This window comes from Protopterus annectens, chromosome 9.part0 (assembly GCF_019279795.1).
Source record: "Protopterus annectens isolate FY-2018-M chromosome 9.part0, PAN1.0, whole genome shotgun sequence".
Lineage (NCBI taxonomy): Eukaryota > Metazoa > Chordata > Ceratodontiformes > Protopteridae > Protopterus > Protopterus annectens.
Genome location: NC_056743.1, coordinates 919647401 through 919667214, shown reverse-complemented (window position 1 = coordinate 919667214; position 19814 = coordinate 919647401). Strand labels below are relative to the sequence as shown.

The window sequence follows — 19814 nt, the reverse complement described above, 5'->3', positions numbered from 1 at the left end:
GCAAGAAGACAAAAGCGATGCAGGGATACACAACAATTGGCCTACAGTATAGCGGCCAATCAACAGCAAAAAACAGAAAAAACAGAGCAAACAATGCCACAAAATGCCTAAAACAGGCACTGGATTATAAACGATCACTAGTAAATTGAATACAACTCTTTTTGAAGTAAAAAGATTGAATAACAAGTAAAAAAAATTTCACTTAGCCATGGCCAAGAAGAAGGACGTCTGAGCTCAATGAGCGGCAAACAAGATCTGGGATATGTCAGCAGTGTATTATGGGATACCTCCTTGTCACGAGCCAACCAGAAGACTTTGAGGTAGAGAATTGCCAAGTCGAAGCCGAAGTTCGTCTCCGAACCCCAGTGTAAGAATGAAGGCGAGATAGCACTACAGAACATTGTATGTTGTCTTTTCTTTAAATTATTGGTGCTGCTTGTACGTTGGTCATGTAGTGTGGTTTTCTGTGTACTAGATAGCTTCAAAAGTCACATGTAATGAGGGGAATTCAGAAAATTGTGTAACGGGGTAAATCAAGCCTGAAAACAGTGACATACTTCCAAAAATAGGTACATCCTGTGCAGGGGTAAAACATGCCTGAAAACGATCTGAAATAGTGCTTGAGTGCTAATTGCTATGGGTCATTACCAATATATTTACAATACGTGCCAAGGACATCACTTTAGAAAACATTAGACAGAATGTTCCTCGAAAATTAGGACAGTTGAACAGTTGAGAAGTTGGAGTAAAGGGCATGAGAAACTGCTCCAACTCTGTTTTGTATATAAACATTTACTGTACAAGACATTGTGTAGATATACAACAGTATTCTTTTGAAATTTACTCTGAAGCCCTTTTATCACCAAACAAGTCCTCATTTTGATTTATCACAAAGTTCAGTGTACATTTGAAACAGCTGATTAATCTCGAGTGTAACCTTGTTGGCTGAATGCTATAAAGTTTATTGTTTTTTTAACACTGTGATGTGTATTTTATGCAAGCGAAAATTTAATATTAAAATAAAAACAAAAAATACCATTCTATATCGTCAACACAGAGCATTTTAATCTCAGTTTATCCTTTATAAGTATATCTTTGAAGTTACATTTGTTAGCTTCTACATATACTTTATGCAACTGGGGCGGTGTGGTGACAATCACTGTGAGACAAATAAAGCTTCACCTCTAAATTAATTAAGGATAAATTTTCTCTGCCTGTTACCAATACCACTTCCTGCTGCCAGAACACCACCAGACAACAGAATGAATTACTGACATGCATGCACCCGTTGACCATCAAACCTCTCCCTATCACCCATGCCCATTCACTTCCCCATCCTGGGTATTCCTCAGTAAGGGTGAGAGCCATCACGCAGACAGGGGACAGAAATCAACATTGCTGTGAGGAAAACAATGCCTTCCTAAATGTTAATACATATGCCCATGCACACAAGTTGAGAGCTACTGCTGAAGCAGCTTGGTGGCTGAATACTGTACCCAGTATCACTTTTTGGAGGACTGCCCCTCCTCCATGGGATTGTAGCAATGGACAACCAAGAACTGCCCCCTCCTCTCCGGCTAGCTCTGTTACGTGTTGGAGCTAATTGAGCTCGGTTGCCTAGACCATAGTGCAGGTTTTATCCCTCTCTCTCACTGCAGTGGCTGAAAAAGAATTTCTTGACAGTGAAATCAAGGCATGCTCAGATTGTTACTGAGTACCTTCTTTATTGTAATCCCTTAAACTCTTGTGTTTCTGTACAATCATCCTGCCAGGTTAGTCACCTAGCAATGAGGAAGAAGCATTTTTATTTTTGCACCAAGTAAATGTAACTTGTTCTATAAGGACTTTGCTGTTCCTGTTATGTGAATTAATTATCTTTGCACACAGTTTCTCACATTACCTCTCAGTCTGTCTATGATGGAGGTTAACGTATAATAAATAAATAAAAAGCAAGGCAATAAATCTGCTTCTCTGGTATTTCACTCAAGAAAGCATGTACCTGTAAATGGCTTTAAAACAGAAAAGGGCAGGAAAAAAAAAGAAAAGGGTAACTCCAGGTACATACAGATTATTAGTGAATAGTTTAGGGAGGTAAAATCACTGTAGCTGTTATCAGTTTTTAAAATTCATTTGCCAACATAGCAAGCTTACTAGGTACAAACACCTCTTTTCAGGGGTGACTAAGGAAAACTGGTGTGTGTACATGAGGTTATCAGTTACAAAATATGCAAGTGGAGACTGAGAGATTCAAACCCAGGACTAAAGGGTGATGCTAGTTAGCAGCTCATAGCCTTAGCCCTCCAATGCTCTACTGCTGTGTGGGGTGGGAGTTGAACAGGAAAAAAATGCAAGGCTAAATAAATAATGCAAACAAATAAACGTAAACAAATGCAATCAAAAAGTGTGGCTACATCAGCACATAAGTAAAATCACTGTATTCTGTTTAGCCTTTACTGCATGGAAAGCTGCCAGTGTTCCTAACTTTGATCAGCATACAGCAACTTGCAGTGCCTTTGATTTCCTGCTTTAAAATACTAGGATAAACTAATACTGACATACTTGGCCTGAGATATTCTTTGGATGGCTGATGATGTCCTTGGTTTAAATAATACTCTGGTATTCATGAGGTTTTTGGTCTAATATAGAACAAGCTATGTAACAAGGTTCCAGTCCAATGAGAATAGCTAGAGAACTTGCCAGGCTGCTGGTCTAGAATTGTAGCAAGATAAAGGAGGTTGTTGACTTTTAATAAGGTAATTACAGAAATGCCTGGTAAGAGACATTACTGTGGTAACTAACAGAGTTACTGTTCAGAGAAAGTTGAGATTTCTGGCCTAAAATAGTACTTGGGTAACTAATGTGTGTACTGCTATGGGACATTACCAATATATGCACAATACCTGCCAAGGAAAGCACTTTAGAAAATGTAGTCTTCAACATTAAAGATCTGACACTGAGGCATCTTGAATGAAAAATATGAATCACACAAACCACTCTTCTTCACAGCTGTATCTTAGGACTTCCTTCATAAATGTTTAGTGCTGGCATGTATTTTAAGTATACAGCATCGTGTAATCCGCAGTCTTACAAATCAACTGATAATAAAGGGTGCCTTTTTGTATACTGGCAATTGCTCAGAGTCATTTACATTGCCAGCATCAATGACTGTTACACCATACTTTCTAAATTTTCCTTGGAGACATTTTCAACGCCAGTAGGAGGCTCAGATATTCCCAGCAGTTTGTACCTCTCCTGGTATTCCGATAGTAGATCGACCACTTCATGATGATTGAACTGAATTGCATCATCTAGGGGAGTATTACCCCACCTGTCAAAAAAAGCAAAACAGGTTTGGGTTAGGCAGAATTATTCATAGCAGCTCAAAGTAAGGAGAAATGCACTCAAGTTTATGAAGAAATGTAGTAGGTACTATATATGTGATATGCCTTAGTGATAGTCTAGTGATACAAGGGAATGTTTTCACAGAAACAGAACATTCCACTTTTTATAGGAGAAGGGGCATAATGGAATGATCAGTATGTCCCTGCAGGGTTATAGCAGTATACTACCTTATCTTATTACCCTTCTCCTGATAGCAGTCAAAGAAACAGTTTTTGTGGCAGTTATGTGAGGGTCAATGGCAATTTGTAATGAGTAGTCATTATACTTATGCATGTTTTATCGGTTCTACCTCACTTCAACGACACGCCGGAACATCGACACGAAAACTGAGAGCACCAGAAGATCGAAAGCTGAGAAGACCGACACGACGGGACCCAGAAGATCGACAGTGGAGAAGACCGACCCGACGGATGAAAGCACCGACGCCGAGGATGCCGACATGGGGAAAGGCTGTGTAAGTATGCGGTAGTGACGGACGTTAGGGTGCGAGTAAGGTAAGTGTGGATATTGACGGTCTGTGGGGATAGGGGTGGGTTAAGTGAGTTAGGGTTAGGAGCGGGTCAGGTAAGTGTGTAGTGATTGTGTTTGGGTTAGGGCGGATAAGTGAGTTAGGGTTAGGAGCGGGTCAGGTAAGTGTCGGTAGTGATTGTGTTTGGGTTAGGGGCGGGATAAGTGAGTTAGGGTTAGGAGCGGCCAGGTAAGTGCGGTAGTGACGGACCTTAGGGTTAGGGTTTGGGTTAGGGTTGTAGGTAGTTGTGTATGTGAGGTTTAGTGTGGGTTTGTAGGGATTTTGGTGTGCTTGTGTTGCGTATGTGGTTTTTGGATGGGGAATGTGTTTTGTTTGTTGATTGTGGTGTGTGAAGTGTATGAGGTTTCGTGTTTGTGTACCGTCGGTTATTTCGTTGTCGGGCATGTGGAATTTCGTGTTTTTGTACTGTCGGTTATGTGGTTTCGGTGATTGCGTTGTCGGTGTTTTGGTGTTTCGGTTATGTGAGGTAGAACCGTTTTATCACATCAGATTAAGATTCAGCAACAGTCTTGAGTTCTTTTAGACTGGAAATGTGAGACAAATCTAGTTGTTTTGGGCAAAGATGGCACAAACTTTCAAATAAGTATGTTGGACAATTTTTTAAGAGAAATGTGACATCACATATCAAAATGTTTAATTACAGCAGAAATTAAGGAAAAATACACAAAACAGGTCATGGAAAATAGACTTCAAATTTCAAAGCTCTCACACTATGAACATTCAGATATAACAGTACAGCTATCACAGTTTGGAGCTTTGGATGAAGAATTATAGCATGTGCAGAAAATTAATGTTCAAACATACCTGTAGGGGAAGAGGGTTCTATGGTTGCTTTAGGAGTGCAGTTTAGCAAACATAAAATGACTTTAAAGCAGTTAAAGCAGAAGATGCTCGGCTGTGCTGAGTACAAATTAGGTTACAAGTGAAAAAAAATCCCTTTAAATGCTACATATTCTCATGAAGCCATACATAACTGATACTGCAAATTTTGGATAAACAAGAATTGCATAAAGCAGACTGTGATGGACAACTGAATCCTGGATAAACAAGAATTGCATAAAGCAGACTGTGATGGACAGCTGGTGGGGGATGTGCTTTGGGTACCAGTGAATGGAGGGATAGAATTAATTAACTGCTGGAGGCCAGAACAACTGCAAGAAACACTGTAACCTGGGAAAGTAATTTCCACATCAACAATGAAAGCATTATCAAAATAAACCAGGTCAGAACATGCTACTTCCTAATAAATCCAAATACCTGGCTTGGATTTATTCAGTGGTGTACTTAAAAAAAACATTACGTACCTTTTGTGGAATAATACTGACAACTAGTCTTTTTGTCTTATTTCTATTAAAAGCAAAGAGTATGTTATTTAAGTTCACAGGCTGATGCCAGGTGATCAATCACTAGGATGAGTAAGAGCCTGGGAAAAGTGTCTATATTAAATCAGTGAATGTTCAAAATAGCGAATGCTGATTTATCGACCCTTTAAGAGGAAACCTGACAATCCCGAAGACACGGAACAGCGATTTTTTTCCCAGGGGAAAAAAAATCGCTGGGCCGTTTTTGGGACTTTGCCATTTCCTCCACTGTTGTGCGATCTTGGAGTTGGTATATTTAAGTAGAGTGTGTGTGCGGGGCACTGCCCCCTCTCACATCGGAGGGTGTGGGGACGGCAAAGCCCCCACTTTATTTTGTGTTTTGAACTTTTTTTTTTTTTTTTGTGGAACAACAATTTTTTTTCCCTGGGAAAAAAAAGATAGCTGTCCCGTGTCTCTGAGATTGTCAGGTTTTGCTCTTTAAAGGTCAATAAATCAGCATTTGCTATTTTAAATGTTTGCTGATTTAATATAGACCTTAGTAAAGACCAAAAGGAGAAACAGTCCACAACTAGGAAAATACAGAACAATTGCTGTTTCTCTGTAGGTGGATTCAAGATTCAAAAAGCCAAAGTTGAATACAAATAAATGCTTCGTCTTTATTAGACTTTATTATTATTATTAATATAGACCTTAGGAAAATAAGGTCTTCGAATTACTATGTAATTAAGTAGTATTTATCTCCCCTTGTCTACAAGAGGTACACAGGATAACCCAGGGGAGAATTTTGATTTCTCATCCAATTTTTGAGATTATCTTTGAAAGTCTTCAGAGCTTTGTTTAACATGTTGGGAGAGCTTGTTAAAGAGACATGGAATGCATCAGGTTAGGTACCCATCTTGCCAACAAATCTGATTTACTTGTTGATGTAGGCTGGAATTCTTGATTTGGGTGTTAGAGGAGGATTTGGTTCTATGGAGGTGCAAGAGTTGATAATGCAGGCTCATACATAGCACTCATAATATTTTGTATGGATGGCTGAATATCTACTTAGTACGTTTCCTGAACTTAGAGAACTTTCAGCCTTAGACACATACCATCCTTTCCTAATACAGCTGTTTTCATCCCCTACATCATGACTAATCAGAACATTATAGAAAGACTGCAACAATGTGTTCAGGACATATATATATATATATATATATATATATATATATATGTGTGTGTGTGTGTGTGTGTCGTGGTGGTGGTGGGGGGGGGGGTTTATGCGGTAGTACTACTGTTATAAGTTTATAAGTGATTGTCATGTTTGCAGCACCACAATTTATGTTAACAAAAGCCTACCATCAGCAACAGCATTAAATAGCAGAAATCTTTTCCATAAGAGTTTTATCAGGTCATTCATCAGTTACAATTGTTGGTTTGTACAGGACCTCTAATCTGAATTTTAAAGATGGCAATGACTTTATATGGGGTCAGGTAAGCATTAAATGTAGTAGAACTATAATACCTGGAGACGTAATTATGCCTCTGTTGAGATGGGATAGCTGTAGCGCACTAAAAGATGGTGATCAAAAATAATTTGCCACCTTTCTTCCCAATGGATAGATACAATATGATGATTTTAGTACACATCAGGGCAGTGTACTAGATATACTTTCATCACCAGCTGAACCTTGTGGCACTGCTAAGCATGTAAGTAATAGAGGATCCACTATATCAAATGTTCAAAAACAGATGGTTAAGGAAAGATTGACCAATTATGAAGCCATAACATTTAATCTGACACTAAGAAACTGACAAAAAATATGCAACTTTTCTGCAGAAGAGAAAAGTTGAAATAGGGTTGGCATAAAAACTGTCAACTTTATAACACAATATGTTCCATTAACAGACTTATCAAAGTATTTAGTAAGGTCTTTCGGCTTTTTCCGGTTAGGGGTCGCCACAGCGGAACTCCGGTCTGCTAATGATTGGCAGTAGATTTTTACGTGCTGGCTTGCCGGGCCTAACGCACAACCATTAACGAAGGAACGCCCATTCACGCATGTCGCCACACAGAAGACGCTCTAACTGAGAATCGAACGGGCAACGTCTAACTGTCAGGCGACAACGTTACCGCCAAGCAAAAAAAAAAAAAAAATCTCTAGATGTTGGAATGTACAGCTTGGAACAACCTCAAGGAAAAATACATTGGAAATTGAGTAACAGGTTTCTGTCAGCTTGAAACATATCAACAGTTAGAACTTGGAGAGAATTTACATATTATTCTCCAAGGTATAATAACTGGGCTAGACTTGACAGAAATGATATTTCACAGGAAAATGTCCATTTAATTGAGAACTGTGATACACATCCAATAACTATTTTGGTCATGCACCAATAATTACTAAGGTAAAAATGAAGGTTACTAAAGTAAAAATAGACACTGGTGCTTCCCCATCTACCTGTTAAAAAGAGAGGAATTTAAGGAATGGATAGTGGAAATTATCCGGATTTATTACGGAAGATAGAAAATATTCCAGAAGTGATATCTAGTAATTGGGATAAAATGTAAGTGGAGCTTAAAAATAGGTTAGAATCAGAAGAAAAAGAGGTCTGGTTAAAAGGTAATAAGAATTATTTACAGGGGCTGACATAGACTAAAGTATTACAAAATATGGGAAAATCTCTCAGAACAAGAGGAGACACAATTGCAGGCTGTTAAAGCAAAAACAAGGGAGTACCTGAATAATATACATGAGTTTATAAAGACTGCTGTTAAGCAACTGTTTTTTTTTTGATAACTTTTGGCACAACGACTTAGGCAACAGAAAGTATAAATGGTTTCTGCCAAACGTGGGGAACTTATAAAAAGAAAAATAACCAGAGATCCTGTAGAGGTATTAGAGGACTATTTCAGAAATTTTATGAAAATTTGTATAAAGCAGAGAAGTTGTAAAACCAAGAAAACGCACAAATGGAAATATTTATGGAAGACATAAATAGGCCAAGATTAGACGTAGACGAGGTTCAACAACTAACAGTTAAGTTTGGAGAGGTTGAGATAAAAATGGTGATATATAACCAATCTACAGGAAAGATTCCAGGAATAGATGGTATTTCAGTGGAAGTTTGGAAGTTAGAAGGGAAGAATGCGATAAAAATCTGGAAGGTTTTGTTAAACAGTATTCTTAAAGAAGGGGAGGAACCAACATACTGGAAAAAAAGATGCGGTGGCTGTAATACTTAAATACGGGAAAGATCTGAAAGATCCATCTGATCTAGCTTTATATAAACCCATTTCAATTCTAAACCATGATTATAAAGTATTTATGTCTATAATGGCTAAATGAATGGCAAAGTTGATGCCAAAATTAATAGATATGGACCAATAGAAATACAGCTGGTTCAATCAGTGCCCCGGACTAGTACTATGAACCAGCGCCCCAACCCTTCAACTCTTCAAGTGAAGAGCAAAAAAAAATAAAAAATTAGACGTTCCTTCTACAGGCACATGACCAAGTGACCAGAGGCATGACATACACCCTCTTCCGCTTGATCCAGCCATTCAGGTCCTGTTTCTGTGTCCCTGCCCCAGCCTTATTTTAGCATACCCTGCCTGCAAGCAGCATTAGAGTGCTCATGCTTTAGTTAAAAAAATAAATTTTACTTTTTCAACTGTAGAAAACGTCTTGCTACAAATGTAGCAATTGCTACAGTGTTATACCCTGCCTGCACAGATCACTACAGCACTTAGGTTTTAGTTAAAAACATTTTTTTTCTTTAACGTAGCAAGCAGTTGCTACAGTTTAGACCACACATGGAGCACTGCAGTGCTCAGGTTTGACCGCAAATGCACAGCTGAGTGCGTCTCCAGGCATTTCTGCAGTTACCTCTGACTGCACCTCTAGGTGTCAAATATTGCTTGTTCTTATTTCTATTAATAATTCCAAAACCATGCTACATACAAGGTATCAGGATATTTTATCTTGAAGCATACGTGATGGCAAACAACTGTATTGATATTTGACCTCTGTCAATGAGTATATGTTAGAACTGTATGGTGATGACTTCATTTTTAAAGGCTCAAGCCATACCCACTGGGAGTTAAAGGTACTTACTCAAAAGAGCTGTACTGGAGGGAATGAAAGAACTGGAATGGCTTATTGCAACCCCCCCCCCTAACACTTTGCGCTCAGGGTAGTTGCCACTCTCATCCCTTCCTAGCTATGCCACTGTGAATCAGTGTGGTTTTGTGGAGGAAAACAAAAATTTGACAACATTAAAAGAAAAATGAAAATCCAGAGGGAAAAAGAATGTAAGAAAATACTCATGTTTTGGTGGGGCTTGATGCAGAGAAAATAGTTGACAGAGTAAGCCGAGATTTTGTGAGTACAGCAATGGAAGCATTTGCATTTCCTGATACAATAAGATTAATTAGAAGGATATATGAGGGACTGGAGGCAAAAGTCAAAGTGAGAGGGTTCCTATCTGATAAGTTGTGCCTGAACAAAGGAACCAGGCAGGGATGTCCTCTTTCCCCTTTGTAATTTGTGTTACATTTAGAACCACTGGCTAAGAAAATAAAGGACTCAGAAATTCAAAGATATAATTGGTATGGTGTTCAAGAAAAGTTGGCATTATTTGCAGACGATATTTTCTACCTTATAGAACCAAAAAAAGATATGTCAGTGTTGTAGAATATTCTGAGACACTTCCAGGTTTTTTCAGGTTAAAAAATTAACAAAGATAAAGAAAGGTTACAGCTATAAACTATGTACCTGCACATGAATTGGTCCAGCAATATCCATATTTATGGGGAAATGAAATATTTAGGATTAAAATGATTTGGCTGTAGCAGCTAAGGACATGTGGAAAGAGACTAAACAAAAGATAATACAAAAATCTGAGAAACTGGTACCTCCTGCTTATGGATATGGATAGCAAGATACAAGCAGTAAAAATGTTTTAAGTCCATTTAGTTTTATACACAGGTCAGGCATATTTTTAACAACCAGAGGAGACTTTGTGGATAGTAATTAATAAAGAGTTGAATGATTTTATTTGGGAGGGGAAGATGGCAAGAGTCAAGTGGGATAAGCTGGTCCTCCCAACAGAACAAGGAGGTTTAGAATTGCCTGATTTGAAGGGATATTTTACAGCTACACAGTTAAGGCCCTTATATACAACACAAGCAAAAAGCTACAATTCATTTTAAAGTGGAAAGGGATGATGATGGTGTGTGTGTGTGTGTAGGGGGTAATTCAAGAAATAAGAAAAGAATAAGATTTTGGACGCAGATCTTTAAGGAGAAAAACAATAGTCATACATAATATTATATTCACAAATTAACAGAAAGTATACGATAAAGAAACAATGGGGGAGATATATGTATGTCTCCCAAAATTGCAACAAAGTCTAGAAGATTTAGGATCTCTGCTTGGAACTGTAGGTATTTTTATACCCCAAGTAGACTTCACAGAATTTTTCCTCAGGTGGAAAGCAAATGTTGACATTGTGATGAGGAAGAGATAATTGGGAACATGTTTTCTGGGAGTGTAATGAGTTGGCTGACTTCAAATATTCCCTACAGACTACTCTATCAGAAATACCGGGTGAGCAAATTGGGTAGGACTAAGGAAATTATTTTTTGAGCTATGATACAGAATCGGAATTGCCTAAACATAGTAAGGCCTTGCTAAGTCTAATTATGGTGGCTGCCAAAAAAAAGCAATTACTAGAAAATGGAAATTAAAGTCTAAACCAACTGTCCTAGAAGTACTGAATATAGTAACAGAGATAAAACAATGGAAATTGGATCTTTACAAAAGGGTAGGAGCAAATTATGTTAAAAAATTGTGGGAACAATACATGCAGACGAGGAATGAGGTTTAAAAGAAGGCAGGATTTGAATGAGCTATGTAATGTTTGACTGACAGTGACTGGATAGATTATACATGATGTATGTTGTGTCTTTCGGCTTATCCCGGTTAGGGGTAGCGTTGTCGCTTCACAGGAAGACGTTGTAGCATTCGATTCTCAGTTAGAGCGTCTTCTGTGTGGAGGCATGCGTGAATGGGCGTGCCTTCGTTGATACATGATGTATAATGTTTGCAAATAAAATTATGCCAATATGGTTTGTTTTCTTTTATATAACTACAGGATTGCCTATGTCATAAGTGATAATTTAATAAAGATGTTTCTTGTTTAAAAAAAAAGAAGAACTAAGCCAACAAGGAAATGGAGAAGGGAGATTCTGCTGATAGGGGTGATTGCAATTATGGATACAGAGAACAGACACGAGAATGCTGGAATTTAGCGGAGGAAGCTGGCAAAGGATCCACAGTATTTGGAACAAATAGAGAAGGAAAGGTAACTGAATGGGAAGAAACTAAGAAGACATTTGGATTGCAGGCCTGTGATTGCCTTCCCTATCAGGGATTGATATCAAAGTATAGATGAAGAGAAAGGGATAGGGGAATCCTAAATGAAATACCCACCCTGGTTGAGTTTTTAACTGAATCTAGAACAGAAGCTGCTGTTAAAGAAGGTTTAATTAGTAAGGCATATAAAATATTGTATGATAACTATAGGAATCAATCAGAATATGTCAGAAAATATTGGCAAGAGAGGGATTAGATATGCAATTCACAAAGAAACAATGGGAAGACATATGTATGCCTTCCAAACATGCAACAAAGTCTGCAGAATTTAGGATTGTTGTCTGGAAGTGTTTTCATAGATTCTTTTATACCCCAAGAAGACTCCAAGGACGGTAGATGGAAGATATTGGATGTGTGATGGGGAAGTAAGAGGTAACTGGGAACATATATTTTGGGAGTGTAATTAGTTGGTAGACTTTAAAAATTCACTACAGAGTACTCTGTCAGGAATACTAGGCAAGCAAATGAGTTTAACTAAGGAAATTATTTTTTCAGCTGGGATACAGAATCTGAATTGCCTAGACATAGTAAAGGCTTGTTAACTTTAATTCTGATGGCTGCCAAAAAAGAAATTACGAGAAAATATGAATCAAACTCTAAATAAACCAACTATATTTGAAGTAGTGAATATTGTAACAGAGATAAAAGAACAACAGGTGGCATCCTTAGAAAAGGGTTGGAGAAAATTACGCAAAAAATGGAAATTGTGGGAAAAATACATGCAGAAAAAATGTTTTGGAGGAGGAATGAGGTTTAACAGAAGGCAGGAATTGAATAATTTATGTAATGTTGCCTAGATTATAGGATATGTGTAGATATATATATACATATACATACAAAAAACAATATATGTTCTATATGTTTGTAACTGTGAACTTGTTAATATGGTTTGATTACTTTTACATAAATGTAAGTTCGCTTACGTCATAAATAATTCAATAAAGGTGTTTAAAAGGTGTCAAAAAAGATTTAAGACTGTTTCTCTGAAGTGTAAAACAGAAATTAGAATGGCAATGGTTGGCAAAAAATATATTAGATAAAAACTTTCTTTAAGCGTGTTAAAAATCCCAACTCAAATTATTAAAGAATAATTTGTATAAAGTTGATAACAGGAATGTAGCTAATGACACTGCTCACATAGTAGATGTTTTTGCAAAGGATTTCAATTCACATGCAAAGGGAAATATGACTAAAGTCCTAACTCCAATAGAGTTGTACAACATGGAATGTCCTCCTATCATAGTAAAACTTGTAAATGACTCCCTTGAGAAAATCAAGCCAGACTGCTCACCTTGTCCTTATTTAAATTGCTTTTTCTTAAGACGTCTAGTTCCTGTCCTTAAGCATGTACACCAGAAGCTATATGAAGGGGAGCTGGTTGCCAAGACTTGCAGAAAGGCTGCTATTATAATATTTTTTTAAAGGAGTGTCTGCTATTGATTCATCAAGTTACAGGCAAGTAAATATTACATGTACATTAGGAAAGGTTTTGAAAAGAGTACCGTTTAACCTACTATTTTTCAATTAAGCTGAAATTAGGGATATTTTCCAGCGAGGTTTCTGCTTTGGAAGATCAGTCAGTACAAATCTAATACAATTGCATAGATCTTCTATAGCTGCATTACACAATGGAATATCTTCTGGCATTACTTACTAGACCTAGCACAAATGCTTTTGACTCCATACTCTAATTCTTTAGACTGTGAACAGTTGGCACCATAGTGGATACATTGTAAACTGGATGCAACACTTGGCTATTTGTCTGGGATTCAAGATAACACATTAAGGACAGAATCACAACACTTCAGAATTGATGCATGTATTTTCCAAGGGTCTGTTTTAGGTCAGACTGTTCAATATCTTCAAGACCATAATTCCAAACTTAGATTCTTGTTGGTTACAGTTACAAATATTTGTAAATGATGTAAAAATGGGTTAAATGACAACCTTATGATTATAAGCTAAATGGGTTAAATGCCAACCTTATTATTATAAGCTTGAAAATATAACATTTAATATTTAAAAAGTGTAGGTTAAGTAGTGGGCAGTCTAACTGATGCTACCTATATGTCATAAATGGGAATATTTTAGAAGACGTTTTAGAATGCAAGGAACTTGCAATGTCAGTGAACTGTAGTTTACATTTTGGGACAAATACTGTTACTTTTACATAAGGGCTATCTTTAGTTACCTACAGGAATGAAAATGTATTCTTACTTCTGCTTTGAACAATGATTAGACCAATCCTTCAATATTGTGCTAGCTTTTGTAGCTGTTCAATAATGAAGTAAATTAAATTAGAAAGAATTCAAAATGATATACAAAAAATGACAGTCCAATTGAAAAACAGATCCTACACTGAAAGACTGACTACAATGAAGTTGCAAACTATTTATTACAAAATAAAAACGGGGACATGATATGGTACTTAAATTCTCTAAAGATAAAAAATTAAGAGTTATACTAGGAATGAAATGTTTAACTTGAGTTAATGGATCCAGAAAGAATAACAGTTTATTCCAGCTAGAAAAGTATAATACCTCCATAAAGAGGGAGGTCTTCCATATAAAAACTAAAAGACTATGAAAAAACTCCCATTATCCATCAGACAGTTTGAAATTATGTTAAAATTCAAACACCGATTAGACAGTTTATATGAACATTTTAACCTTTAGGGATAGAGTTAAATGAGTGTGGGGGGGTGTAAGGGTATTCTGATCCACTGGAGCTGAGGCTGGCCTGTTCTCTACCACCTGACTTTTGCCAGAGGGGGAATAAATGGACTGACTGGGTTTCCTGGGCAGGAACAGTGAGTCCCATTTAAAAAAACACTGAAAATGGTACAGTGATAATACACTGCAAGCAAAGGTATTTCATCAACAAAATCTGTAGAAGGCAAGTGGTCAAGAATCCAAACTAATGCAAGGATCATTACCTGTGATACATACCTTCTACATTTTTAAAATACCGAGGACTACAATATAGATCTAATATCACATCAAAAGTTTGTATACTAGAGCTACTGCATACATACATAAGTTCTGCATTTCATTTTTTGACTGAGCCAGTTTATTGTTCTGTTATTTGTACAGAAAAATCTGAACTTCAGAGGGTGCATGTTTGGGTTTCTTTACAGACCATGCCATTCAAAGATATACTCATTTACTGGTGATTTAAGAACATTACTTAGTTCACCTCTTGATTTCCTACAGTGTAAAAACAGCATTCATAAATTAGCTTGTTTCTTCTATATGACAATGGCTTTAGGCTCTTTGATTTCTTCTTTCCAATTTGACACAATACTTTTACTACAAAGAGAATATAAGATTCTTCCAAACTCAAGTTCAGTCCTTACAAAACCGATGAATAGCCTGAAGATCACTTTATGTTTTCTGACTTAATAAATCTTAGAACACAGTTTATTCTCTTGTAACTTGCAAATACATACCTACATATATATTGCCACAAAACACTGCTACTGAAACTGCTACTCTCTTTAACAACTATTTCACAGAAACAATCCAAAAACTTACACAAAACAGTACTTCTAACTCAACCCCTCCATTACCCCATAACAAATTCCTCTCCAATGATTTCACTTTCCAACCAATTCCCACTTCCATTATTAAATCTTTCCTAAATAAACTTAACCTTGCTACACCTTTGCCAACCAACTACCCCCCAACTTTTTTAAAGTTGCTGCACAGTCTATTGCATACCTTGTCTCTATACTTATCGATCATTCCATTTCTGAAGCCCATGTCCCAGACATATAAAAATCCTTTTATATAATCCCTCTCCACAAAGGTGGAAAGTCTACAGATCCTTCTAACATCAGACCCATTGCTATCCTGCCCTCCCCCATCCAAAATCTTGGAAAAGTGCAGCCATACTCAATTACTCAAACACATTCTTGATAACAATCTCCTAACTCTCACCCAACATGGCTTTAAACCCCACCATAGTACAGCCACTGCACTACTCTCTTTCACCTAAATAGTAGCTGAAGCCCGCGACAATAACTTGCTTATCTCCTGTTTATTCCTCGATCTATCTAAGGCCTTTGATACTGTCTCCCATTTCAAACTTCTAACTAAACTCTCTGACCTTCATCTCTCTACCTCCTCTGTTAACTGGTTTTCTAGCTACCTTTCCAGCAGGCAGCAGTCCATTCACTGGCAAACTGTCCTCTCCCCTTTCCTCCCAGTAAACATTGGCGCCCCTCAAGGAGATATCCTTGGCCCCCTTCTGTTCAATATTTTCACTAATAAACTTCACTCTGCTAGTAACCTCTCAACACTTCTATAATATGCAGGTAATTCCACACTCATCACCTCTGCCCACAAGCATTCCTGAACTTCTAGCTCTCACTCAACGCACCTTCTCATCTGTCGAAACCTGGCTTTCTGATAATCAACTCATACTAAATCCAAAAATAACTAAACTCATTCTCTTCCTTCCTAAAACACATGCTCTGCACATATCCTCCCTCTCTATCACCTCCCTCAACAACACCACTATCAAACCTGAACCCTTGGCGTAATAAATGATGGTGAACTAAAATTCGATATACTTATCTAACAGTGTATAAAAACAACCCACCAGAAACTTAATCTTCTCTATAGCAACTGAAAATGTCTTACACCCTCCTCCAAACCCTCCCTAGCTCAGTCACTCCTCCTACCCTGTCTTTAAATGCTGCCCCCATCTTTACAAATGTTCAGACATCTCTTCTCTTCAAACTAGGGCAAAATATAACAAAATAGCCAGATTTGCCTCCAATCTTCCATACAAATCGCATCACTGCCTCGCCCTTAAGACACTCCAATGGCCTGAATTCCCTATACAACTACTGCTTTCAACTATGTATTGCACACTCTATCCTGAATGATCCCTCTTTCTGCCCCTACATCTCTAATCTACTGTCCTACTATAACCCCCAATGCCACCTTCGTACTACAAACACCTCCTTGACATATACAAACCCAATAAAAACATTTGAAAGTCTCTTTATAAATACTATATAGCCCATGCATGAAACCTACTCCCTCTCAATAAAAGAAGCACTCCTCAGAAATACCTGTTCAAACAAGAACTTAAACTTTATCTACAAAAGACATGGTCCTGCCCTTGTCAAACCTCACGAGTTATTCTCCCTTATCTACATAATTTCTTTTTCCTCATATACCCTGCACCTTCTGTTACTTTTCCCTCTTTTTCCTATTTTTGAATGCACTAAAAATAATAATAATCATAGGTTCTTGTATTACTATTGACTCTTTGTACACTGAAATTACCTCCTGTATGGTATTCCACTGAATTTCACACTGTCTTTTTTAATATTTAATATTTATAGATTTGTTACCTGTTAATAGACTTATGTTATGTCATGCTATTACTTGCTAGTAGACTTAAGTTATCTGTTGATTATATCTTCGCAGCTTTTGTAATAATTGTAAATTTTCTGGAGATTTTCTCCTTGGGTCTCCACTGAAAATGGGCCCCTGACTCAGCTGGCCTAACCTGGTTAACAAATATCCAAAAAAATAAAATATATATATATATATATATATATATAAAAGTGCTACAGAATCCTGAAAGCCCAAAATCCTGAAAGTTCAAAATCCTGAAAACTCAAAATACTGAAAACTCAAAATCCTGAAAACACACAGGAAACCAACACTTAATATATTCCAGCACAAGTAAATACAGAAACAAATAAAGCACAAACCATATTACTCTTCTCCAAGTATAAGTAGGGGGCAAGCCCTCATGCACCCGTCATGTGGGGGGGGGCTGCCCCCCCCCCACACCCTGCTACTTCAATACATCAACTCCAAGATTGCACTTAGTGTACTGAAGTGCAATCTCGGAGTTGTTATATTTAAGTAGCAGGGGGTGTGCGGGGCACAGCCCCCCACATGCGGGGTGCAGGGGGGCTTGCCCCCCTGCGTATAGGTGAAGGGTAATATGTTTCTGTATGTACTTGTGCTGGAATATAGCAAGTGTTGGCATCCTGTGCGTTTTCAGGATTTTGAGTTTTCAGGATTGTGGTCTCAGGATTTTGGGCTTCAGGATTTTGAGCTTTCAGGATTCTGTAGTGCTCCCATGTATGTATATATATATATATATATATATATATATATATATATATCTTTTTTTTTTAATGCATGGTTTGAATGATGAGATTTGGTCAACAATAACACCCATATTCTTAAGCTGTGTTACATTTTCATGCTCCAGACCTAGAAAATGAAAACAAGAAGTTATGTACTCACCATAACGTTCGATGTATGTAGTCCATCTCGCCTCACATTCTTACCCGTAGGTTCGGAGCCAAATGTCGGCTCCGACTCTGCCATACTTTTAGCCCGAAGTCTTTCTATTGGCTGGGCTAAGATGGTATCCCATGCTGCACCGCTCTCTATCCTCAGATCTAGTTTGCTGCGAGCACCAGCACTCATTCTCCATGCATAATAACACCTAAGGAAGGAAAAACAAACCAAGAATGAAGGGAACTCTGAAACCAGGCCTAACCTCCAGATCCTCCAGGATGGGGGAAGGTGGGGGGTAAGTAATAATGTTTGGCGAGATGGACTACATACATTGAACGTTATGGTGAGTACTTAACTTCTTGATGTTATGTAGTCCAATCTTGCCTACATTATTACCTGTGGGACAGCGTCCCCAGCACCTAAATTCTGGGAGGCTCAGTGGAAAATACTCCTGAGCACTGTGGAACCAAAGGAAGACCTGCCTCTAGATACTACATCTAACTTGTAATGAGTAACAAAGGTGTGAGGAGATGCCCAAGTAGCCGCAGCACAAATATCATCCATAGACAATCTGGCCTGAAAAGCTGTAGATGTAGATACAGACCAGATACAATGAGCCTTCACCCGGAACAGTAAATCTCTTCCCCTTGAAGTATAAATGAAAGAAATATAATTGGAAATCCACCTGGACAACGTGACTTTGGAAACAGGAGACCCAATTCTGTTTTCCAAAAATGAAACAAACTGATCAGATTTTCTGAGGTCCTTCATTCTGTGCAAATAAAATTGTAATTGTCTGTGGACATCCAAATGATGAAATTTGAATTCTGCCTTGTTTGAGAACTGAGGAAAGAACACTGGCAATTCAATAGATTGGTTAAGGTTACTAACTGATGCTACTTTGGGAAGAAAGGAAGGATTCGGTCTAAGAGAAACCCTGTCCTTATGAAAAATCAAATAAGGGGGTTTGACTGATAAAGCTTGAAGCTCCGAAACGTGTCTGGCTGACGTGAAGACTACCAAAAAGACAGTCTTCCAAGTTAAGAATTTTAAATCACAAGTGGCTGCAGGCTCAAAGGGAGGTGAAGTAAGACCCTGTAGAACAAAGTTTAAGTCCCAAGGCATAACAGGTTCGAGACAGGAGGATGAAGCAACAAAGTGCCCTTCAGGAAAGCCTTAAAGAGTCTATGTGCCATTAGGCTAGGTTTGTCTGGACATGAAAAGAAGAAGTCTCAGCCAACTGGATTTTAATGGTTGCGGCAGCTGAACCCTGGTTGAAAAGCATAGAAAGGAATTCCAACACTGACGAGACTGGAGCTGTGTAAGGGTCAATCTTTTTGGCATGTGCCCAGATAGAAAACCTCTTCCATTTGCTGTAATAAATCTTCCTGGTCGAAGGTTTATGAGATGAAGATAGAATATGAACCACCTCTTGCGAAAATTGGTGAAGCCTAACTAATGACGGAAGTGGAGTAGCCAGGCCGTTAACCGGAGGGTCCAAAGAGATGGATGGAGCTGCCCTGACATGTGAGTCAGTAATTCTGGTTGTGGGTCCAGAATCCAAGGAGCGTCCATGAGATAGGGATGGAGAAAGGGGAACCAAATTTGATGAGGCCAGTGTGGAGCAATCAGAATCATATTGCTTCCCAAGGATTGCGCTTTCTGAATAACCTTTGACAGCAAGGGAACTGGAGGGAAGGCATATAGTACACCGGAGGGCCAATCGTGGACTAGAGCGTCCCTGGGTGACTCACCCTGAGGGGGGGGATAAGGGTGAAGTAGCTGCTGCATTTGGCCTTAAGGGGGCTGGCAAAAAGGTGACAGCAAGGCTGACCCCACCTGCGGAAGATCTGCTCCGCAACTT

General features: G+C 38.1%; 1 protein-coding gene across 1 annotated transcript in view; it reads right to left on the bottom strand.

Moving 5' to 3' along the window:
* Positions 1 to 1041: 1041 nt before the first annotated feature.
* The window catches only part of LOC122811665 (glutaminase liver isoform, mitochondrial-like), a 1484096-nt gene continuing 1465323 nt past the window's right edge, over positions 1042 to 19814 (bottom strand). Inside the window, exon 18 of the mRNA XM_044083660.1 lies at positions 1042 to 3328. Within this exon, the coding sequence (XP_043939595.1) occupies positions 3169 to 3328 (160 nt within the window). The 3' untranslated portion in view covers positions 1042 to 3168. The remainder of the gene's footprint in view (positions 3329 to 19814) is intronic.